Source organism: Enhydra lutris, unplaced genomic scaffold, assembly GCF_002288905.1.
Source record: "Enhydra lutris kenyoni isolate GAN:26980312 unplaced genomic scaffold, ASM228890v2 scaffoldscaffold1, whole genome shotgun sequence".
Lineage (NCBI taxonomy): Eukaryota > Metazoa > Chordata > Mammalia > Carnivora > Mustelidae > Enhydra > Enhydra lutris.
In genome coordinates, this window is record NW_019154085.1 from 95426244 (window position 1) to 95451738 (window position 25495).

General features: G+C 38.9%; 1 protein-coding gene and 1 pseudogene across 1 annotated transcript in view; both read right to left on the reverse strand.

Moving 5' to 3' along the window:
* LOC111143022 (UBX domain protein 4) overlaps nt 1-25210 on the reverse strand; it is a 56941-nt gene extending 31731 nt beyond the window's left edge. The window contains exons 1-5 of the mRNA XM_022496438.1: nt 24996-25210; nt 15419-15521; nt 12085-12113; nt 11451-11569; nt 10653-10827 (exon numbers count right to left, since the gene is read on the reverse strand). Coding sequence (XP_022352146.1) covers nt 10653-10827; nt 11451-11569; nt 12085-12113; nt 15419-15521; nt 24996-25077 — 508 coding nt within the window. The 5' untranslated portion in view covers nt 25078-25210. The remainder of the gene's footprint in view (nt 1-10652; nt 10828-11450; nt 11570-12084; nt 12114-15418; nt 15522-24995) is intronic.
* LOC111143288 lies at nt 15640-18504 on the reverse strand (annotated as a pseudogene).
* Nucleotides 25211-25495: the final 285 nt, after the last annotated feature.

Below are 25495 nucleotides of genomic sequence, written 5' to 3' on the forward strand. Positions count from 1 at the left end.
TTAGAAGAATATTTACATAATACCCTAAGAATGCAGCAAAGTCCACGAGGAGGGGAAGATGGAGGTGAGGTAGGACCTTAGGCTGGTCTCATCCCACAAATACAAATACATAACTATCAATTTACCCTAAATACAACAGTAATTGACCTGAAGACTGGCAGAACATACTCCACAACTAAAGGCAGAAAAGAAGTCACATCGAAGAAGGTAGTAAATGCAGACACACACTTCGGAAGAGAAACAAATCATGGAAGTTGAGGTGGAGAGAGGACTGTGGTGGCAGAGAAGGGTGAGAAACAAACAAGACAAGAGAGTGCAGAGGGATAACGAACCCACACAGCAACTGGCCTGGAAAGCAAAAGGGTCCAAATTTCATGAATTCTTCTAACCAGCAGGGCTTAAAGCCTGGAGTTTTTAAACGTCAGTGTGTTTGGCTCTGGGAGAGTTCAGAGGACACTGGGGCTGCTCTTGGAGTAAAAGGCAGGGACAACAGCCCACAGATACTCAGCATGGAAACAGTGATCTAAATAGTACCTGGAGTCATAATAGGGAGGTTAGGTGCTCATCTCAGATTATATCCCAGAGAAGCAGTACTGACAGAAAGATTCCTCCAGAAACAAACAAATTGGCCAGTGCCATTTCTCTCCTTCACCCCTCAGCATAAACAGAGCCACAAGTGGGAAGCAGCACAGCACCCAGACTGGCTATCTAACTTGCTTTCAACAAGCCCTGCCATGTCACACTCTGGAAAAACTACTCTTCCCAGTCATATTTGCTTCAGTCTGGGCATGATGAGCCCTCATCCCCAAAAGACCAGCCCAAACCCCTGCTCACAGAACATAATCCCTAATCCCAGAGCATAGTGAGGCCTCTATTCTGGCAGTGGTGGTAACAGGTCTCATTTCACAAGCAGACCAGGGCACACCTAGTTAAAACGCATCACTTTCTGGCCAGGAACCAAACGCTATCTGCAAAAGACAGAGAGACAAAGAGAGCATCTTCAGACAACTAGCCTGAAGCATAAAGCAGCCAGGAGACAACAGCAGAGTGCGCGAAGCACACATTGGACACACTCCCAGAAGCGCAGGCCCTGGGGAACAAAGGACGCGACACCGCAGGGCACTATAGGACCTCAACTTCGTTAAACCATTACCCTCAAGAACAGGATATGTAGCAGACTTTCCTAACACAGAGAAACAGGCACAGAGACTTAGGCAAAATGTGAAGACAGAGGAATTTGTCACAAATGGAAAACAGGACAAGACCACAGCCGGAGATCCAAGCAAAACAGATATAAGCAACATGCCTGATGGAAAATTTAAAGCAATGATCATTTTTAAATGATCAAAATTTAAAGCAAGGATACTTACTGGACTTGAGGAAAGAGTAGAGGACATCACTGAAAATGAACACAGAGGTAAGAAATAACGTAGCAGAGGGGCAACTGGGTGGCGCAGTCAGTTAGGCAGCTACCATCAGCTCAGGTAATGATCTCAGAGTTCTGGGATCAAGCCCTACACTGAGCTCGCTGCACAGCAAGGAGTCTGCTTCTCCTTCTTCCCCTTCCCCCAACTCATGTGCACACGCATGCTCTCAAATAAAATCTTTAAAAAAAAAAAAAAAAGAAAGAAAGAACATAGCAGAGATAAATGGCTCAATAAACGAAATGAGAAACACAACTGATGGAATGAATAGCACACTGGAAGAAGCAGAGGAATGAATTAATGACCTAGGAGACAAGAGTAATGGAAAGTAATCAAACTGAATAAGAGCAAAAAAGAAAAAATATTATGCAAAACAAGAACTGACAGGGAACTCAATAACAATATCAAACATAAAATTCTTATTACATGGGTCCCAGAAGAAAAAGAGAGAGAAAAGGGGACAGAGAATTTATGTGAAGAAATTAATAGCTGAAAACTTCCCAAATCTGGGGAAGGAAACAAATATCCAGATCCAGGATGCACAAAGAATCCCCAACAAAAATCAGTAAAAGCAGATCCACACAAGACATACTGCGATTAAAATGGCAAAATATAGTAAGAGAGAAAAAATATTAAGGGGTTCCTGTCTGGCTCAATCAGTGGAGTGTGTGACTCTTATTCTCAGAGTTGTAGATCTGAGCCCCACATTGGGTACAGAAATTATTCAAAAATAAAATCTTAAGAAAAAATATGAAGCAGCAAGACAAAAGAAGACAGTTACATACAAAGGAAATACCATAGGGTAATCAGGGGATTTTTCCCCAGAAACTTTCCAAGCCACAAAGGAGCTGCATGATATTAAAGTGCCGAAAGGAAAAAATCTGTAGCCAGGAATACTCTATCCAGCAAGGCCATCATTCAGAATAGAAGGAGAGATTAACAGTTTCTCAGACAAACAAAAACTAAAGGATCTCATGACTACTACACCAGTCCTGCAAACAACATTAAAGGGGACTCTTAGTGGAAAGGAAAGACCAAAAATGACAGTATGAAGGCAGGAAACAAAAAAATAGTAAAAATGAATATTTATGTAAAAAAATCAGTCAAGGAGCTCACAAAGTAAAATGATGTAAAATATGACACCATATACCTAAAACATGGGGAGGAAAATTGGTTCAAATTTAAACAACCATCAAGTTAAAACAGAGTGCTATATAGAGAATATGTTACATACAAATGTAATGGAGACCACAAATCAAAACCCACTAATAAATATGCAAAGAATAAAAATTTAAAAATCCAAATATATCACTGAAGAAAATCAGCAAACCATGAAAGAGAGAAGGAAAGGATCAGAGAAAATCTCAGAAACAAACACAAAACAAGTAATAAAATGTCAATAAATACATATCTATCAATAATTACTTCAAATGTAAATGGACTAAAGCCCCAAACAAGAGATACAGGGTGACAGAATGAATAAAAAAACAAGACCCATCTATACGTTGCCTATAAGAGACTCAATTTAGACCTAAATACACCTGCACTGAAAGTGAGAGGATGGGGTGCGTGGGTAGCTCAGTCAGTTAAGCATCTGCCTTCAGCTCAGGTCATGATCCCAGAGTCCTAGGATCGGGCCCCGTGTGGGGCTCTCTGCTCAACAGGGAGTTTGCTTCTCCCTCTCCCTCTGCCCCTCCCCCTGCTCATACTTTTTCTGTTTCTCTGTTTCAAATAAATAAATAAAATCTTTAAAAAAAAAAGTAAGTGAGGGGATGAAGAAACATTTACCATGCAAATGAATGTCAAAAGAAAGCTAGAGTAGCAATACTTATATTGGACAAAACGGACTTTAAAACAAAGACTATAATGACACAAAGAAGGATACTATATAATAATAAAGGGGACAATCCAACAAGAAAATATAATAATTGTAAATATTCATGTACCCAAACAAACAAAAAGCTTTTTCCCCTAAGGTAAAGAACGAAACAATGATGGCCACCCTCACCACTTTATTCAGCACAGTATTGGAAGTCCTAGCCACACCAATGAGACAACAAAAAGAAATAAAAGGCATCCAAATTGACAACGAAGAAGTAAAACTTTCATTATTCACAGATGACATGATATTATAGTGAGAAAACCCAAAAGACTCCACCAAAAAACAGCTAGAACTGATAAATGAATTCAGTAAAGTCGCAGGTAACAAAATCATTGCACAGTAATCTGTTACATTTCTACACACCAACGAAGCAGCAGAAAGAGAAATTAGAAAACATTCCCACATACAACTAGACCAAAAATAATAAGATACCTAGGAATAAACCTACTCAAAGAGGTCAAAGACCAGTACTCTGAAAACTAAAACACTGATGAAAGAAAGTGAAGAGGACACAAAGAAATGGAAAGACATTCTACACCCATGGACTGGAAGAACAAGTAATGTTAAAATGTCTATACTACCCAAAGTAAACTACACATTTAATACACTCTCTATCAACATACCAACAACATTTTTCAAAGAACTAGAACAAACAATCCTAAAATTTGTGAACCACAAAAAAGTCTCAAACAGCCAAAGCAATCTTGAAAAGCAAAACCGGAGGCATCACAATTATGAACTTGAAGTTATATCACAAAGTAGTAGTAAACAAAACAGTATAGTACTGGCACAAAAATAGACACATAGATCAATAGAACAGAAAACCAAAAATAAAGCTATAACTTATATGGTCAATTAATCTTTGAAAAAGCAGAAAAGAATATGTAATGGGAAAAAGAATCTTCAACAAAATGTACTGGGAAAACTGGAGAGCTACATGTAAAGAATGAAACTGGGCCAGTTTCTCACACTATATACAAAAATAAACTCAAAATGGATTAAAGACCCAAATGTGAGATCTGAAACCATAAAAACCCTAGAAGAGAGCACAGGCAGTAGTTTCTCTGACATCAACTATAACATCTTTCTAGATATGTGTCCTGAGGCAAGGGAAACAAAAGCAAAAACTATTGGGACTACTTTGCATAGCAAAGTAAACAATCAACAAAACTAAAAGGCAACTTCTAGAATGGAAGAAGATATTTGCAAATGATATATCCGACAAAGGGTTAGTAAGCAAAATATATAAAGAACTTAACAAAAATTTAACACCCATGGGGCAACTGGCTGGCTCACTCAGTGAAGCACGGGACTCTTTAATCTTGTGGTTTTGAGTTTGTGCCCACATTGGGTATGGAGATTACTTAAAAATAAAACCTTAGGGATGCCTAGGTGGCTCAGTCAGTTGGGTGTCCAACTCTTGATTTCGGCTTGGGTCATGGTCTCAGGGTGGATGGGGTCTCAGCACTCATGGTCTCAGGGGTACAGCCCTGCACAGGGCTCTGTGTCCAGCAGGGAGTCTGCTTGTCCCTCTCCTGCCCCCTTCTCCTCCCCCTCCGCCCTTTCCCCACTCATATGTGCACTCTCTAAAATAAATAAAAATCTTTAAAAAAAAAATCTTAATACAAAACCTCAATACCTCAAAAATGAATAATCCAACTTAAAAACGGGCAGAAGATATGAACAGACATTTCTCCAAAGATGACATCCAAATGGTTAACACATACATGAAAAGATGCTCATCATCACTTATCAGGGAAATGTCAATCAAAACTACAGTGTAATATCACCTCACACCTGCCAGAACGGTAAAAATCAAACGGAAGTATTGCAGAGAATGTGGAGAAAGGAAAACCCTTTTGCATGGTTGATGGGAATGCAAACTGGTGCAGCCACTCTGGAAAACAGTATGAAGGTTTCTCAAAAAGTTAAAAACAGAACTATCCTATTGACCCAGCAATTGCACCACTGGGTATTTACTCAAAGAACATAAAAACACTCATTCAAAGGCATACATGCAACCCTATATCTATAGCAGCATTATTTACAACAGACAAATTATGGAAGCAGCCCATTGTCCACTGACTGATGCACTGTTAAAGATGATGTGATACGTTTACACACACCCACACACACACACACACACACACACACACACACACACAGAGAGGAATATTATTCAGCCATAAAAAAGAATGGGATCTTGCTATTTGCAACTGCATGGATAGAGCTAGAGAGTATAATGCTAAATGAGTCAGTCAGAGAAAGACAAAAACCAATGACTTCACTCAAATGGGGAATTTAAGAAACGAAACAAATGAGCAAAGGGAGAAAAAAGACAGATACAAACCACGAATCAGACTCAAACTATAGAAAACTGATAGTTACCAGAGGGGAGGTGGATGGGTGGGGGGATGGATGAAATAGGTGATGGGAATTAAGAAATGCACTTGTGATGAGCACTGGGTGATTAAAATACAAACTTAAAAAAAAGAATGCAGCAAAATCCAGACTCTGGGAAGCTACAGAAAAAAATCAGTGAGAATGGGAATCTATTTATGAAATGAAAACTAAGATTCAAGGGGCACGTGGGTGGCTCCATTGATTAAGCGTCTGCCTTTGGCTCAGGTCATGATGATCCCAGGGTCCTGGGATCGAGCCCCACATCAGGCTCCCTGCTCGGCAGGAAGCTTGCTTCTCCCTCTCCCACTCCCCTTGCTTGTGTTCCTGCTCTCACTATCTCTCTGTCAAATAAATAAGTAAAATCTTAAAAAAAAAAAAAAAAAAAAAAAGACTAAAAAAAAAGAAAAAGAAAAAAGGAGACTCATCAAGCAGCAACAATATACTGGACTCCAAACAAACAAAAATTTAGTGTAATGTAAATATTGTCTAGATAAATAATGATAAAAAGGAATTACTGTTCAACTTTCTATGTTTCATAAGGGATACCAATTTGTGGTTATTTTTTAAAGTTCTTATCTTTTACAGGCACCTGCATGGCTCAGTCAGTTAAGTGACTCACTCTTGGTCTCAGCATCACGAGTTCAAGCCCCAAGTTGGGCTCCACACTGGACATGGAGCCTACTATAGACAGACAGGTAGATAAAGTTCTCATCTTTTTCATACTAATATTTTAAAATGAAATATGATGCCCAAGATTTGTTTTAAATAATAAGTGACAAGGAGATGAAGAATAGGGGGCACCAATGAAACAGTATCAGTCATGAGTTGGTAGGAATTGAAGACTCCTAAAGGCAATGAGTTCATGGGATTTCTTATACTATTTTCTCTACTTTTCTAGAGGTCTGAAATTTTCCATAACAAAGTGAAAAAAAAAAACCCACAAAGAACTGAGATTAGAGCTTCTACTCACACCTCACACTTCAATAAGACAGAGTTTGAGTTGAAGTAAGTTAAGTGTCTACTGAAACAAAAGCATCAACACTAACAGAATCCAGAGTGTCTGTAACAATGTACAAGACACAAAAATTTCTTGACACACAATCCAAAAGGAAAATGTGACCCATTCTCAGGAGAAAAGACCAAAAAAAAGGCAATCCTGAGATGAGACAGAGCTATTATAACTCAATGAGGTAAAGGAAAATGAAATAAATTAAAAGATAAATTGGATAAAATGTTGGTAAAGGGTACTCTGGGACTGAGTATAACTACTTTAACTTTCTGTGAGTCAAACTATTTCAAAATAAAAAGTTAGAGGAGGAGGAGAAGATGGAAGGAGAATAAGAAAATCCAAAATCATTTTACCTGCAAAATGGTACAGCCAATTTAGAAGACAGCTTGCTGGCTTCTTACAAAACTAAACATTTCCTGAGAGCACAATCCAGCTATCATGAGCTTGGTATTTACCCAAGGAAAGTAAAAAAACTAATGTAAACACAGAAACCTGCACACAGATGCTTACAGCAGTTTTATTCATAACTGCTAACTTGGAAGAAACAAAGATGGCTCTTCAGTAGGTGAAAAGATTCATAAACTATGGTACATCTAGACAATGGAATATTATTCAGCTCTAAAAAGAAATGAGCTATCAAGTGATGAAAAGACACGAGGGAAGCTTAAATGCCTATTACTAAGTGAAAGAAGCCAATCTGAAAAGACTACTGTATGACACTCTGGAAAAGGCAAAACTATGAAGACAGTAAAAAGATCAGTAAAGATGAATAAGAGCACAAAGGACCTTTAGGGCAGTAAAAATACTTTGTTCTATACTGATGCCATAATAATGGATACATGTCATAATACATTTGTCCAAACTCACAGAATGTATTATCACCAAGAGAAAACTCTAATATAAAGTATGGATTTTGCCTAATTATAATGTGTCAAATGTGGACTCATTAGTTTTTTTTTTTTTTTTTTAAAGATTTTATTTATTTATTTGACAGAGAGAGATCACAAGTAGACAGAGAGGCAGGCAGAGAGAGAGAGAGAGAGAGAGGGAAGCAGGCTCCCTGCTGAGCAGAGAGCCCGATGCGGGACTCGATCCCAGGACCCTGAGATCATGACCCGAGCCGAAGGCAGCGGCTTAACCCACTGAGCCACCCAGGCGCCCCTGGACTCATTAGTTTTAACAAAATGTATCACTTTGGTGGAGGATGTAGATAGTGGGGCAGAAGGTATATAGGAAATCTGTTCCTTCCTCTTTATTTTGCTATAAACATAGAACTGCTCTTAAAAAAAAAAAGTCTATTGGGTAGCTCAGTTGGTTAAGCGTCTGATTCTTGATTTTGACTCAGGTCATGATCTCAGGGTCATAAGATCGAGCCCCACATGGGGCTCTGCACTGAGCATGGAGCCTGCTTAATATTCTCTCATTCTTCCCCTTCCTGACTTGTGTGAGTTCTCTCTCTCTAAAAATAAAACCATAAAAAATATTTTGAAAGTCTATTAAAAAAAGTTAACTTGGGCTGCCTGGGTTGATCAGTGGGTTAAAAGCCTCTGCCTTCAGCTCAGGTCATGATCTCAGGGTCCTGGGATCGAGTCCCACATCGGGCTCTCTGCTAGGCAGGGAGCCTGCTTCCTCCTCTCTCTCTCTCTCTCTCTACTTGTGATCGCTCTCTGTCAAATAAATAAAATCTTAAAAAAAAAAAAAAGTTAACTTAAAAATTATTACCAAGGGGTGCCTGGGTGGCTTAGTGCGTTAAAGCCTCTGCCTTCGGCTCAGGTCATGATCCCAGGGTCCTGGGATCGAGCCCCAGATCGGGCTCTCTGCTTAGCAGGGAGCCTGCTTCCTCCTCTCTCTCTGCCTGCCTCTCTGTCTACTTGTGATCTCTGTCTGTCAAAAAAAAAAAATAAAAAAAAAAAAATAAATCAAACAAAAATTCAGTAGGGGCACCTGGCTAACTCAGTAGAGAATATGACTCCTAATCTCAGGGTTTTAAATCTGAGCTCCACAGTGGACATAGAGATTACTTAAAATAAAAATCTTAAAACAAAAATTAAAAAAAAAAAATTCATTAGATGGGCTTAAGAGTAGAAAGATGATAAAAGTTAGTGAACTTACAGATCAATAAGATTATCCAATCTAAATAAAGAGGGAAAAAGAAGAAAAATGTGAATCTGTGGGATAATATCAAGAAGCCTAACATATATGCAATTATTTCCAGCAAGGTAAGAGAAAAATATTTCAATAAATAATGGCTCCAAATTCCCCAAATTTAGCAAAAATCATATATTTACAGATTTAAGAAGCTCAGCAAACCCTAAGCAGAATAAACACAAAGAAAAAGCACATCTAGGCATAATACGGTCAAACTGCTAAAAGCCAAAGAAAGAGAAAATCCTGAAAGCAGAGAGAAAAGCAATATATTCCATATATGGGAAACACTGCTATCAACAGAAACTTCTCATCAGAAAACTATGGAGCCTAGAAGATCCTTAAATGGTCGAAAAAAATAACTGTAAACCCCAAATTTTGTGTCCAGTAAAAATATCTTTCTAGAGTGAAGATAAAACAGACACTTTCATTTTTCAGAGACAAAGGAAGTATTTTGCCAAAAGACCTGAATAATCAGAAATGCTAAGCAAGGAGCACTTGGGTGGCTAAGTCATTGAATGTCTGACTCTTGATTTCAGCTCAGGTCATATTCTCATGGGTGGTAAGATAGAGCCTTGCACTGGGCTCCATGCTCAGCAGGGAGTATGCTTGAAAATTCTCCCCCACCCTGTCCCTCCTTCCACTTGAGTGCCCTCTCTAATAAATAAAGACATCTTAAAAAAAAAAAAAAGGTGGGGGTGCCTGGTGGCTCAGTCGATAAACATCTGCCTTCTGCTCAGGTCATGATCCCAGGGTCCAGGGATCAAGCCTCAGCAGGAAGCCTGCTTCTCCCTTTCCTACTCCCCCTGCTTGGGTTCCCTCTCTCACTGTCTCTCCCTGTATCAAATAAATAAAAAATATCTTTAGAAAAAAAAAAAGAAAAGAAATGCTAAGGGAAGTATTTCAGGTGAAGAAAAACGATACCAGAGGAAAACATATTCAAAAGGGAACAAAGAATTTGGCAATGATAAGTATCCAAGTAAACGTAAAAGTTAAGTATCCTGCTATTCAGCTATATGGGCTATATTAATTATAGCATTCCCTAGTTCTGTGTGCATCCAGAACCTAAGCAATCTGTAGATGTAAAACCTCAAAATGAGACTACTGAGAGGGGAACTGGCAGCTATTCTTCAAATATTGAAAACCTGTTACGTATAACTTCAGCTAGAGTAAAATTATCTTTTAGGATACTAATCTACTAACTTCTAACTCTTTATCTAACTCTGTGTTGCCCAATACAAAGATATTTTACACCAAGCAACTTTGAACACAAATCCCTAACGTATAAATTTTCTCTTTTGCCTTTTTCTATCAACCCCTCTGCAATCATATCTCTTATTTCCATAATTTTACAGTTACCTTTAATTCTAATCTCTAAAAACGCAAATACTATTTTTTAAATGTGTATAGCATCTTACAGGTCATAAAAACTATTCCAAATACATTCGTTCATTTCAACCTTTCAAAATCCTCTGGCTGGAAAGATATTTATAAAATTGTTAAGTGTCATAATAACAGTCCCTGAATATAGCACAGTAAAAGAAATTACAAATCAACTATTCTGGACTGTTGCCTATTTGGATTTGAAAGGCATATTCACTGACTTTATTCTCTTCTACGACTATCAGACCAACACATGTATTTAAGACAACCCTTAAATCTTAAGTTAAATGAATGTGACAGAGGAGAAACACAGTTATTTTTCTTTTTAAGGATATTAATCCCTGACCTTTAAAACAAAATGATGGAGTATGTCTACCTATACCCAAAAGGCTACACTAAAAATTACCTGTTGCAGAATCTGACTTTCTATCAGAAGTGGGTGGTGTCTCACAAAGCTCCGCATTTCTGGACTGAGAGTTTTCAGAAGTGTTGTTAGGTTCACACGAGGTGGGTAGAGTAGAGACTGAACTTTCTGACTGGCTGCCATTTGCCACTGATGTTTCACCTTTTAATGAGTGCATCTAGGGCGAAAACACACTGGAATTTAATAAATAGGTAAGAATCTAAACCTACCTGGCAGATGATGCCAAAATAAAAGTCAATTGTCTCCACAAGAGGGAAAAGTACTAAACCTTCTAAATAGATGAATATAAACTGTATAATCCTAAACATGGCATAATCACACTATAGAATTCAACTACAATGTGACAAGAGCATAAGAAGATTTTCAAAGCACACTGAGTTTCCTTCAAATTAGTTCAAGGAAAAAAGTTTCAAGCTATCTTAGCCATTTGCCCAAAGGGGATACTAATGAGAAATTCACTAAATTCCTTAAAATGTGTCAAGCAATACAGTTTGGGACCTTAATGTGAAACCTCTCTCTTGCAACAAAGTAACAGTGATGCTGATTAGTAGTTGACTGAGGGAGGAAATAAAAAGGGAGAGTAAGAAGTCACTCATTAGGTTCAGGTCCTTATAACTTCACAATGCTATATTCGAAATCAATCCAGGAAAATATTTACTACCTTTAAAATTAAATGGCATGGCACCTGGTTATACAGACAGCTCCAAAAATATTCCAATGTCAAGTTTCTAACATACCATTTTCCCATGTTTGTAAAAAAGAAATTCTGTTCTTTCTCACCTGCCGGACTTTGTGAATTCTGGTAACAAGTTCATCTGCAGAAACACTTCCTGCTATTACTTCCAAGGGAATTCCACTGTCTCCAATAAAGAAACTGGATGGAACACACACTACGGGATCTGTACAATTTAATTAAGTCTAACAATTCGTGAAAAACAAAGGGATAATTTTATGAAATACTGACAACAAAGCAAAACAAGTCTTTGTGAATTTCACCATATTACCAGCTAAGATGTTTACCAAATAATTTCAACTACCTTATCATTATGCTTGTCATACATGTGATAGATAAACTGATTTATGATTTATTTGTATTGTATAACCAAGTGGGGATCATCCACTACATTCCCCTTTTTTAACTTCTACATCTATCTTGCAGCTTGACAGCTTCTTCTAACATTCCAACCAAACTGTCCCATATTGCTTTCCAGAGATTGATAATAAAAAACTCTATGATCCCCTTTGCTACAATGTATTATCTCAAAGGACACTTAGTAGTATAAATTTCCCATAAACAAGAATGCAAGAGTTCCTAAATAAAAATGATTAATTTCAAAATGTCATGAATTAACCAAAAGAAAGGCAAATCCTCAAGCAAAATATCTGTCAAACCAATTCTTTATTGAAAGGATACAGATTTGTGAAAATTGTAGGCAGGCTTCACTGTAAAACAAAATCAAATAGAAAATCACTAAATATATGCGTTTCCCAAATACTCAGTTGTTTCATAAAAATTTACTGATATCATTAAAATGATTTTTTGAAGCACTATTTTCTTTCATATTCATCAGTTGGAAGGAGAAAAGTACAGTTCTTATTTTACAGACCTTTTCTGGTTTTGTAATTTTCAGATTATACTCATTCCTGCAACCCACAAACTGATGGCTGGGTCTGATGACTAAAATCAAGTAGGTCTCTGCCATGTTGCTTCCTAAGCATCAAGTGTATCTGAATACAATATCTTAACTTGTAACAACAGAATATTAATGCTTATGATTTACCTGTGCAAATGATAATATAGTACTTTGTATTAATAATTCAAAACAACCTAAATATCCACCAGTAAAAACTAACTAAGCAGTCATAAAAAAAAGACAGAAAAAAGGTTTATCAAAATGCTACCACTTCGGTAAAAAAGAGGAGGATAATAATCAAGAATGTAAGAGAGGGGAGGGAAATAAATTTTCTTGATTTGGTCACTTCAGAGAAGGGAACTGGGTGGTTAGGGACAGGGATAGGTGAGACTTTACATTCTGATACAAGTAAGACATACTAATCAATGTAGAGTAGTAATACCAAGAATCAAATTAGTATTTCCAAGAATTAGAAATTTGTTTCATTTTCTGAATATAAACCAATACCATAAAATCATCTGAAAACTGAATGGGAAAAGTATAAAGAAAAAAAGTACCAAGAGTCCTATTTTCCCAAAAATAACCAAAGTGAACATTTTTAAAAAAGATTTATTTATTTTAAGGGGGGGCAGGAGGGGCAAAGGGAGAGGAGAAAGAAAATCTTCAAGTAGACTCCCTGTTGAGTACAGAGCCCAATGCAGGGCTCTATCCCAGGACCCTGACATCATGACCTGAGCAGAAATCAAGAGTGGGACCCTTAAACCCCTGAGCTATCCAGGCAGATGCCCCACCAATATAAACTTTTGATGCACTTCCTAACAGTTTATTTTCAACATGGGCTATCTCCATAAATAAATACACACTAGAATACCACAAGAACACTAATTTCATAATTTTTATATAGTAAATAAAATTAACTTTTCATCATTTAAAAGACACATTAGAGTCTATTAGCAGGCAGTCCATAAAGAAACAGCAACCATCACTGCACACAGGTATTCCTGCAAATGATTTTAGAAATTTGTTTTTAGAAAAGAAAGAAAAAAAATAAATTTATTTTTTTAAATGTTAGATACAGGGCTCCTGGGTAGCTCAGTTGGTTAAGCATCAACTCTTAGTTTTGGCTCAGGGCATAATCTCAGGAATGTGAGATCAAGTCCTGCAATGGGCTCCTCACAAGCCATGGAACCTACTTATGATTCTCTTTCCCTCTCCCTCTTTCCCCTCCTCATCCCCCCCCTTTTTCTCAAAAGAAAAATTGGTAGTTACATCAGTCTGTGTATAACCTCAAAAATCCTGATATTCTCATTTCTTCCATGTTTCCAGTATACCCCTATATTCCTCCTGCCATTACCGGTGCTTCTGGAAATAATGGATAATATAAATGATGGGATATACATTAAAATGGTAAGATTCTTTTTTTGTAAGTATTACAGCTCAATAAATATATAGTTCAACAACTCCTGCTGTGAGGCAAACCACTATGATTTGTTTTATGACATTTTTATATTGAAAAATTTTTAATGAAAAATTTACAAACTGAGGCACCTGGCTGGCTCAGTCAGAAGAGCATGTGACTCCTAATCTCAGGGTCATGAGTTTTGAGTCCCACCATGGATGGAGAAATTACTTAAATAAATAAAATAAAATAAAATAAACCCTACTAACTTACAGGTAAATTGCAAATTATTTTAATCTTGACAGTAATTTTTAACCATCATTCATTCACTCTGATATTATCAGTATCAAAAGGACAGGAAAACCATTTTATAGTTGCTAATGAATTATTGTTTCTAGGCACTGATCATTGATGCCTGCTGCTAACATCATAAAGCAAGATAACAAGTCATTATATGTCTTTTAATGGAAGAATGGAAGATATACCACCATTTATGAAGTAGTCATCATGGGAAAAAAAAAAATCTAACCTGAATCCAACTGTCAATTTACAGGAAATAGAGGATAGAGGAACAAACTAGATAACACTAACAGGGATACAGTCAACAAAATTCATACTGCAGGAAACAAAGAATGAATCTCCTAGTTTCCCCAAAATATTAACTGCAAAGAAAAAAAGAGAGGGGGGAAGTCTACAGACTAAAAGACACTTGAGAGATCAACACATCACAGTACAGTAACTGGATATTTGCTATTAAGAAACTGTTATTAGGGGCGCCTGGGTGGCTCAGTGGGTTAAAGCCTCTGCCTTCGGCTCAGGTCATGGTCTCAGGGTCCTGGGATCGAGCCCCGCATCGGGCTCTCTGCTCAGCGGGAAGCCTGCTTCCTCCTCTCTCTGCCTGCCTCTCTGCCTACTTGTAATCTCTCTCTGTCAAATAAATAAATAAAATCTTAAAAAAAAAAAAAAAAGAAACTGTTAATTTTTTTTAGTATTATAGCTATGTTAAGAAATTTAGTTTTTCACATACCAAATTTAGATTAATTAATGTTAAAAATATATCTTCCAGAGACATACTAAAATATTTATCAATGAAGTGACACGAAGACTATTTGCCTCAAAATTATATGGAATGGGTGGAAATGGGTCATGGTATCAATGAAACAAGACTGACTAAAAATTGATAATTACCAAAGTAGTTGACAAGTACATGGGAGTTCATTATACTATTCACTTACTTTTGTATATGTTTGAAATTTTCTACAATAAAAAAGAAAACATTTTTAAGCGGGGGTGGGAATAGAAGGAATGGATTGACAAATAAGAGACTTGCGGATAACAAGTATTGTGAGGAACCTAAAAAAGTCCTTACTCCTACCGAAGTAAACAGCTTCATTCCTAAAAATAGGATCCAAAAGAGTGGTCAACCTTTCAGAGATAACTGATACATAATTTACAGTTACTTCTAAGTTCTTAGAAGCTGAGGATCACAGTTCTTTTGCATTCCTAGTACACGTCACATTGTTGTTTGGTGGACCAGCAGAACTTAAAAGTTTTTCAGCAAGATACCATGATGTATTTGGAAAATGGCAATCAGAATTTAAGTCCCCAATATGCCTTACAGAAAAATCAACATTCTTAAAGTCTAAAAGTATCACCATAAATCACAAGAGACAATTATTAAAATACTTAAAAAATTAACACTTTTATAAGCAAACCTTTTGGTATCGATTTTAATAGCAACGAAACTGTCCGAAGATGCTTCTGTCACTTTCTCATCTTCCCAACTTGCAGCCATCTGTGTAGACTGCTCATCGTCACCTGTAAAACATTTCAAGGATACTTATAAGGCCGGTATCTGCTGATTCTTTCCCCTTGGAATATGGAATTTCAAATAAAATATATAATTCCATAAATACTCCAAATAAATTGGTATTTTCTACCAAGTGTGAAAACTAAAATTTTCCTATAAAGTGAAAAGCATGATTATAGGCACTGTTAACATTATAAAAAGTAACAAAAAACAGCTTAGGCTGCTAAAAAAAAAAAATATGAAGATGTAATGAAAAAGAATGAAGCTATCTAGATTTTACAAAATATTTTCTAAAAAAAGACATCCAAATTATGAAGCAAATAGTACCACAGTAATTACAAGTCATCGTGGAAATGTACAGCAGCTATTTTGGCTTTTGTACACGTGATTTTAGAAAATAAATATGCAACAATCTTCCTTTATGTAGTACTTTTCTGTCAAGCTCAATGTCCCCACACCAGAGCATCACTCCCCAGGATTCCTCCAAGGTAGACAGAAGCAGGTGCAGTTGTGATTGCAGTTTTGGACTTGCTTTTTATCACAGGTACGCTAATTTTAGAAGATATACTTATCCAGGGGCACCTGGGTGGCTCAGTAGGTTAAGTGTCCACTCCTGACTTCAGCTCAGGTCATGATCTCAGCATCCTGAGACACAGACCTGAGATGGGCTCTGCACTCAGCAGGAGTCTGCTCCTCTCTCTCTTCCTTTCTCTCTGTTCCTCCCCCTGCTTGCATGCATGCGGGCATGCTCTCTCTCTCTCTCTAAAGTAAATCTCAAAAAAAAAAAAAAAAAAAGTTATGCTGATCCAAAAGTTATCTATGGTGAAAGAACTCAGCGTATCAGTTACCTGGGTAGAGATGCTACTGATTGGGAAAAAGCATGAAGGAGCCTTCTAGGGGTGCTGGAAATACTTATATCTTATCTGGAGGAGAGTTACATGAGTGTATTAATACATAAAAATTCACTGAGGGGCACCTGGGTGTCTCTGGGTTAAGCCTCTGCCTTCGGCTCAGGTCACAATCTCAGGGTCCTGGGATCGAGCCCCCATTGGACTCTCTGCTCAGCAGAGAGCCTGCTTCCCTCTCTCTCTCTCTGCCTGCCTCTCTGCCTACTTGTGATTTCTGTCTGTCAAATAAACAAATAAAAAATTCACTGAGCTGCTCACTTAATATACTTCACTTAATATACTGTATGTCATACTTCAATGACAAAATGTTTTAAAAGTTCTATCAATCAAGATATTACTTCCTTTTTAGACTTGTAATGCCTAGACTTTGATGTAACCACTTACTGATGGTCAGAAGGAAACTTACCCAAGTAAGTCAATGAAAAATACTTCTGACGTTTAGCAGAGTTAAGTGCTTTCTCAAAGGTGAACAACCTCCGTCAATTTACAGATTAAAAAAGTTCTCAGGTCACATTTTTTGTTTACCAAAAATGAATTACAAATACAAAAAAAATTCTGTATCTGTTCTTCCGTAAGTTGTTTTCTTCTCATGTGTAGCCATTTTCCCAATCCACCCTCAGCCTTCCTCATCTCAGTTACCTGTTTGAGGTAATTCCATCCCTTCAGTTTTTAGGCCAGAAACTAGTTATCCCTGACTTCAGCTCTCTCTCCAAAATATATGCAGAATGTAACTATTTCTTACCACTTTCACTGCTACCACCCTGATTTAAGCTACCACATCTCACCTAGATGATTACAATAGCCTCCTAACTGGTTTCCCTGCTCAATCTAGCACCCCCATCAATGCCAATCAATATAGTTTTTATTGCATCTTTAAAATACCACAAATGGGGGCACCTGGGTGGCTCAGTGGGTTAAAGCCTCTGCCTTCGGCTCAGGTCATGGTCTTGGTCCTGGGATTGAGCCCCACGTCGGGCTCTCTGCTCAGCAGGGAGCCTGCTTCCCCCCCCCCCTCTGCTTGCCTCTCTGCCTACTTGTGATCTCTCTCTCTCCCTGTGTGTCAAATAAATAAATAAAATCTTTAAAAAAATACCACAAGTAAGTCTGAAAAATCATCCAGTATCTTGCTGTTGATGTAGCTGGACAACTTAGATCTTCTTCATCAGTCTCCTGAACGCTTCCTTTTTCAGAAACATAGATACTGTCCAAAAATTTTCTGATATCTTTGTTTTTAACTGTCGTGGCTTGCTAAATCAAAGCAGCTGAGTTTGATATAAGTCCAATGTCATTTCCTTCAGGAATTAACTCATCTTTCTGGACTTGAGATACTGAACAAACAATACGTGGCCTCATTCAAACCCGCAGATGTGTTTTTCATCCAAGAAATTCTAGATTTTAACAAGAGAACCATTCTCTCGCATAACAGTATTGACGGGGAAGTGATCATACAAGACCTCATCTTGTAAAGGAAGCCTAGCATAGCCCCCTTGATCATGTTGTTTCGCTTTGTTTTTTTTGTTTTTGTTTTTAAGATTTTATTTACTTATTTGACAGACAGAGATCACAAGTAGGCAGAGAGGCAGGCAGAGAGAGAGAGAAAGGGAAGCAGGCCTCCGGCTGAGCAGAGAGCCCAATGCGGGGCTCGACCCCAGAACCCTGGGATCATGACCTGAGCCGAAAGCAGAGGCTTTAACCCACTGAGCCACCCAGGCGCCCCTCGTTTTGTTTTTTAAAGTAATCTCTACAACCCATTTTGGGCTCAAACTCACCACCCCAGGTCAAGAATCACATGTTCTACTAACTGAGCGAGCCAGGAGCACCCTGTCCCCCAGATTATATACTGTACATGACTACAGGTTATGTGAATAGTAGCCAGTTCTTTCCTATTTCCCCACCATTTGTCAACTTAGAGTCTCCTCTTTCTCCTTCCGAGGAGATGGAGTCCTACACTGACATGACTAAAGTCTCTTTGCAGGATTCCTCTGGGGCCTTTCACAATAACTGTGCATCCCTTCACAGTGATATCGACATTTTCTGGAATGCCAAGTCTGACTGCTGACTGCAGTAGATGTGGCAAAGCTGTTCAGTCAATTATTAGCATGGCAACTTTTGTTAAGAGTCTTACCACATCAATACTCTGCTCAAAATCCTACAATGGCTCCCAATTTCCCTTACATTATAAGTCAAAGTCCCTACAAATGGCCTCACGCCTCCAGTTACCTCTCTGACCTCATATCTCTTTATCTTTTTCCTATTCTGCTAATATAAAAAGACTCTTACTTTAAGGTCTTTGTACTAGTTGCTTCCTCTGCCTTGAATATTCTCCCCACGGATATTTACATGGTCAACACTCAACTCCCTTAAGTTCTTGGTCAAATATTACCTTCTCAATAAAGCCTTCCCTACTATAGGCTACTTTTTTTTTATTGTGTTATGTTAGTCACCATACAACACATCATTAGTTTTTGATGTACTGTTCCAAGATTCATTGCTTACATATAACACCCAGTACTCCATGCAATACGTGTCCTCCTTAATTACCCACCACCAGGATCACCCATCCCCCCACCCTTCTCCTCTCGAAAACCCTCAGTTTGTTTCTCGGAGTCCACAGTCTCTCGTGGTTCATCTCCTACTCTGATTTCCCCCTCTTCACTTTTCCTTTCCTTCTCCTAATGTCCTCCATGTTATCCCTTATGTTCTACAAGTAAGTGAAACCATATGATAATTGACTTTTTCTGCTTGACTTATTTCACTGAACATAATCTCCTCCAGTCCCCTCCATGTTGATACAAAAGTTGGATATTCATCCTTTCTGATGGCTGAGTAATATTCCATTTATATACAGACTCATCATTTTTATCCATTTGTCTGTTGAAGGGCATCTCGGCTCGTTCCAGTTTGGTTATTGTGGACATTGCTGCTATAAGCACTGGAGTACATATGGCCCTTCTTTTCACTGCATCTGTATCTTTGGGGTAAATACCCAGTAGACTATACACTACTTTAAAATGACAGACTTTAGGGGTAGCTAGCTGGCTTAGTTAATAGAGCATGCAACTCTTGATCTCAGGGTCATGAGCTCAAGGCCCACAAGTCCCATATATAAATACAATTAAAAAATAAAATGACAGCCTTCAGACTTTCCCAAAGTTCCCTAATTTCCTGGTCTTTTTTCCCCTGTAATACTTTTGACCTTCCAATAGACCATGAGTTTACTTATTATATTTACTGTCCCCCACAACTAGAATGCAGGCTCCATGAGAGCAAGGATTGTTTTCTTTTTTAATATAATTTTTTATTATTTCTTTTTTAATACAATTGTTTTCTTTTTTAATATAACTTTTTAATATAGCTCAAATGCCTACAACACAACCTGGCATATGTTAAGTACCTGACATATAGCAAGCTCTCAATAAATATTCTGTGGAACAAACAGCTAAATTTCTTGTATAGTAAGTATCCTGGCGTACCTACAATAATTGACTAATGCTGCATATTTGAGTATATTCTATGTGAGATGACCCAGGAAGAGGAGCTTGACAAATCTGGCCATGGAGAAGTAAACAGGGAGTAGAACACACCCACAGACCAGGACCAAAAAGAATGCCCATTAGCAGATTCCCAGACGTTGAGAAAGCAAATTGGGAAAGTTATCATTTGCAGCGACATCATTCTGAGCACATCTTCAAACACTGTGGGGTGGCACGTAAAATTCCAAGTGAATGACAAAATTATCAACCTAGAAAATAGCTATATGGGAACATTCTTACTACAAACATTCTTAGAGAAGAATGTGAGGCAAGAAGGACCCTTTTTATTCATTCTTTTTTCATACATTCACGATTTTATTCCACATTTACTTTGTCCGAGGCAATGGGCTATAAGCTAAATGTGAAACAAATGAGACACTGTCTGCTCTCACTGGAGTTTAACAATCTAATGCTACAAAAAATGTACTTGTTTAGTAAACAATTATAAATAATTATACTAATAAATACTGTGAAAAAAAGAACAGATCTAAGAAAATAATGAGACCCTTTGAGATCAGACAGGGAAGCCTTCTCTGGGGTGACATTTAAGGTAAGACCTAAAGGATGAAAAAGCTGAGCTGGGCCAAGAGCCTGAACAGTTCACTAAGCAGGATTTTATGCGTAGGAAAAGGCTGTGTGACTGGGAATGTCATAAACAACACGGAACATGAGATAAGAGATGACTGAAAAGTTGAGATTCAAAGATGACTCCCACAGTACGGTTTATCAATCTGGATGTAAAAGTCATGCCATTTACTAAATATACAATACTGGTGGGGAGAAAAACAAGTTCAGGCAGTAAATATACTTTTATACTTGAGGATCTTGTGAGGCATCAAGGGGGGGATGACAAGGGGGTACTAGAAGTATGGATTTCCTGCTTCCGAAGTTGGTACTTTTCACTATGTCGTACCACGTGGGGACGGTCCCAAATATCACATCCCCACTAGCAGTGTCTGTCCATAACTCAGTTTAGTGGCAGCAGCAACAGCTACTTGACCAACAGAGATGTAAGGCTGAATGGAATTCCTTAACTCACTGAGACCCACCTTAATTCTACAGAGTAAAATTATTAACCAACTTTAGTATCTTTACTTTCTTATTAACCAATATATGAACTATGCTATGGAGTTAGGCCAGCCTAAAATTTTAGTAGAAAATGTTGTATCCTTGGTAGTATCAGCAGCATCCAAAGTAAAGACACTTAAAAAGAACAATACAGGAGCATCTAGCTAGCTCAGTAGGTAGAGCATGTGACTCTTGATCTCAGGGTTGTGAGTTTGAGCCTCACACGGGGTGTAGAGATTTAAAAAAAAATAAAATAAAATCTTAAAAACAAACAAACAAAAGAACAATACAAACTCAGAAGCAAAGAGCTGCAGAGCTTAGTACAGCCAGGAATTCCAACCCAGAAAATGTCAACTAGTCAAAATCTAAAAGCTTTTATGGTCTTTTTGAACCAAAGAAGGCAGTAAATAGAGTCTGTCATGAAAAGTTTAGCCCACTAGCAACACTAGTCTGTGAACTGACACTTTGCTTCAGGATCCTTGTCAGAATATTCTACCTTCCCAAGAACAGAATCAAAATCTTCCGTTTTATTTCTTTCAATTTACCAAGATATAACACTTTAAAAATACTTGCTAAGTTCTTGTCTGAACTAGTAGTAATCTCTCCAGTTTTAATTCTATAATTTTCTTTAATTCATCCATGAAAATTTCACTAAACAACCTGCCTAAAGTGCTTCCCAACTGAGGGGTTATATGAAACAAAGTATGCCCTCAAGACTATTCTTCCAGCCTTTAAGATATCTTTTTAATTTTCTTGGGGCGCCTGGGTGGCTCAGTGGGTTAAAGCCTCTGCCTTCGGCTCGGGTCATGATCTCAGGGTCCTGGGATTGAGCCCCGCATCGGGCTCTCTGCTCCGCGGGGAGCCTGCTTCCTCCTCTCTCTCTGCCTGCCTCTCTGCCTACTTGTGATTTCTCTCTGTCAAATAAATAAAATCTTTAAAAAAAAAAAGATATCTTTTTAATTTTCTTTTTCTTTAATTTTTATTTATTTATTTGAGAGAAAGAGAGCGAGCGAGCATGAGAGGGGAGAAGGTTAGAGCGAGAAACAGACTCACCATGGTGCTAGGAGCCCAATGCGGGACCGATCCCGGAACTCCAGGATCATGACCTGAGCCAAAGGCAGTCGCTTAACTAACTGCGCCACCCAGGCGCCCTTAATTTTCCTTTTTTTTTTTTTTTTTTAAACATCTTAATTTTATTTTATTTTTCTCAGTGTTTCAAGATTCACTGTTTCTTTTTAATTTTCTACTGAGTTGCTTTACTTTTGTCAGGGTATCCCATCTAAGAAAATCATGAGTTCTGGCTATAACAAAGGTCCAGGCAATATGTAAGGGTTGCAGTTTCAAGACCCTACTCACTACATACTCCTAGAGTGAAACTAATCCTATCTAGTGTTTGGGATTAATGTCCGAAAACTCTAGAAAAGCCAACAGTATTTTAAACAGGTCAAGAGACAAACTCCTTTGACAGATGCTAACGGAGTTCCTACAAACATTCAACAGAGTCACTGATATTCCACAAACATGTAATATGTGCTCATCAGTAAGTTGTTAATGGAATACACACACATACACACACACAGAATCCCAAAGACCTCTAACTTTATTTTGCTACAGTAATAACTAGCACTACTGTTTCCTAATGTTTGTTAATTAAATCTAGCATTTCTTATTTCAAATTAACTATTTAGCCCAAAAGTATCTTCCAGGAACATTTAGACACCATCAATTGTGTTTTTTGTTTTAAAAATGACTACCATCAGGGAGCCTGGGTGGTTCAGTGGGTTAAGTGTCTGACTCCTGAAAGCTCCGGTCATGATCTCAGGGTCCTGGGATCAAAGCTGGCATTGGGCTCCCCACTCAGCTAGAAGTCTGCCTGAGGATTCTCTCCCTCTCATTCTGCCCCTCCCCCATAAAATAAATAAACTTTTTTTTTTTTTTTTTTTTTTTAATGACTACCAGGGCACCCTGGGTGGCTCAGTCGAAAAGCACCTGCCTTTGGCTCAGGTCATGATCCCAGGGTCCTGGGATCAAGCCCCACACTGGACTCCCTGCTGGGCAGGAAGCCTGCTTCTCCCTCTCCCACTCTCCCTGCTTGTGCTCCCTCTCTCACTGTGTGTGTGTGTGTGTGTGTGTGTGTGTGTGTGTGTGTGTGTCTCTCTTTCCATGAAATAAATAAATAAATAAATAAATCTTTTTTAAAAATTAAAAATAAATTAAAACAAATTAAAAATTAAAAATTGACTACCATAATCCTAGATTTCCTGACTTCTATATCAATTTCATTAATCCATAAGGTCTACAGTTGCTCAGTTTTTCTCAAGAAACAAAAAGCAAAACAAAAAACACAGTTTTGAAGCTGCTAAAAAAAAATTTGTCAGGACAAGATGGAAATATTTTGTGATCCTGGTGCACGTCACTTAGCCACTGTGGACATAAATTTCCTCAACTAAAAAATGGGTATAATAATATCTGTTCTACTTATAAAGAATCAATGAGATTTTATGTGAAAAACAACTTAAAGTGTCATAAAACTACTACTATGCTCTTAATAAGTATAGATAATTTAATTTTCCTTTCCCTTTTTATCCCACTTTTTCTTCTTATAGGATTATAGCAGTTATGCATCTAAAATATAACTCTAGGGCACCTGGGTGGCTCAGTGGGTTAAGCCGCTGCCTTCGGCTCAGGTCATGATCTCAGGGTCCTGGGATCGAGTCCCGCATCGGGCTCTCTGCTCAGCAGGGAGCCTGCTTCCCTCTCTCTCTCTGCCTGCCTCTCTGTCTACTTGTGATCTCTGTCAAAAAAAAAAAAAAAAAAAAAAAAAAATCTTTAAAATATAACTCTAAAGACGCATAAGAAGATCAAACTGCTCTTCTAATTAACAGTGAACTAAAAATTTGGCATAACTTAAAACAATTATAAATTTCAAACTTAATGTTAAGTGAAGCTCGTATTTTAGCCTCTGTTCACGACGGTGCATAAAGTTATAGAGCTGTTATCTAGTCTCCCAAGGGTCATTAAGTTAATGAGTACACCGTTATTAAGCATAAATTGCTGAAGTAATACACCTCAAATTAATAGAAATCACAAACACTAATTTGGCTCCTGTGATGAGAATAGCAAAACCATAGAGACATAGGTCTACTGTAACTCTAGAAGATTTCTGTAATAAAATAGGGTAGTAATAAAAGACGGAGCAAAATAAACCAGAGTAACACAGGATAAATGAGTTAGCTCACGTTCTCGAAACTATAGATATTAGACTAGGTAGACAGCAAAACGAATCAAAGACTGAAAGGCTACTTCTTCTAAACAAACGGTACAAAAATCAAGTTGCAACAAAGCAAATACTCCACATTAGACTCTCCCCGTTAGAATTAAAAAAAAAAAAAATCCAACCTATATAAAGCTCAAAAGTTTGCGTTTCAGGAACGTACGATCGCCAGTAGCCGTGAACATCAGGTGGTTTCTCTTTGTTGCTAACCGATGACACAGCTTTCTTCCTGACAGTCCACAATTAATTACGAACCCAATTGCCTGCCTAATGGCCTGTCTCTATCCCCACCTTAACACTTGTGCTACACAAACGTTAAGCATCCCGAAGTGGGTCCTCGGGGGCAGAAACATCTACCCGGGTGCCCGAGAGAGGGCTGTTGGGGTCTAAATGCGCCAACGGGGGTTGGGCTAGGGGGTACGCGGCTAGGGCCTTCGGGACGCGGCCCCGTGCCCTGCCAGAGCTGTATGCGGGGCTCTGAGAGCTGTGGGGGCGAGGCGGGGACCGTGCCTCCCGCCGGGGTGCTGGAAGAAGCGGTAGCTGGGGGCCTAGCCAGGCCCGGCATGCCCCAAACGGAAGGGGGAAGCGCTGGGAAACCAGGGACGGCAGCGTGGGCCTGTCGGAGTTCGGAGGAAAGGCTAGAACTGGAGGTAGGCCGAAGGAGTGTCCGGCCACAACTCGGGCCCCCGCCCCCTTCACCTGCGACGAATACCACGAAGACCGCGCCGCTCCTCTTGGCCGACGCGATGGCGGCCGGAATGGCGCCCTGGAACCACAACATCGCTCTCCTCTGGCCCAGGTGCTCCCTCGGGGTGTTGTAGCCGCGGTACCGAAGCTGACCCCGCCCTCTCCTTCGTCTGGCCCCGCGGCCCGCGCAGCCACAGCTGATCTGGCCCCCGCCTCCGCGCAAGCACGCAATCGCGTCAGCAGTCCCCTGGAACGCGCGCAGGCGCGCGGACCACGCGCGCTCTGCGCACCGTGACGCCGCACGTCGCCGTAGGCACCGCGCCTCAGTGCCTTGTCTCGTTGGCAAGTTGGTGTGGGCGCGCGGCCGCTAGGCCTGACTCCGCAGTTCCGGAAGTGGAAAGAGCCAGTGGGAAAGATGACTAACCGCTACAGGGCGACGGCGACGCCTTCATAAGGCATGACGGGAATTGTAGTCTTCTTAGGCTTCTTTTCCTCCTATGGGGAAAACGTAA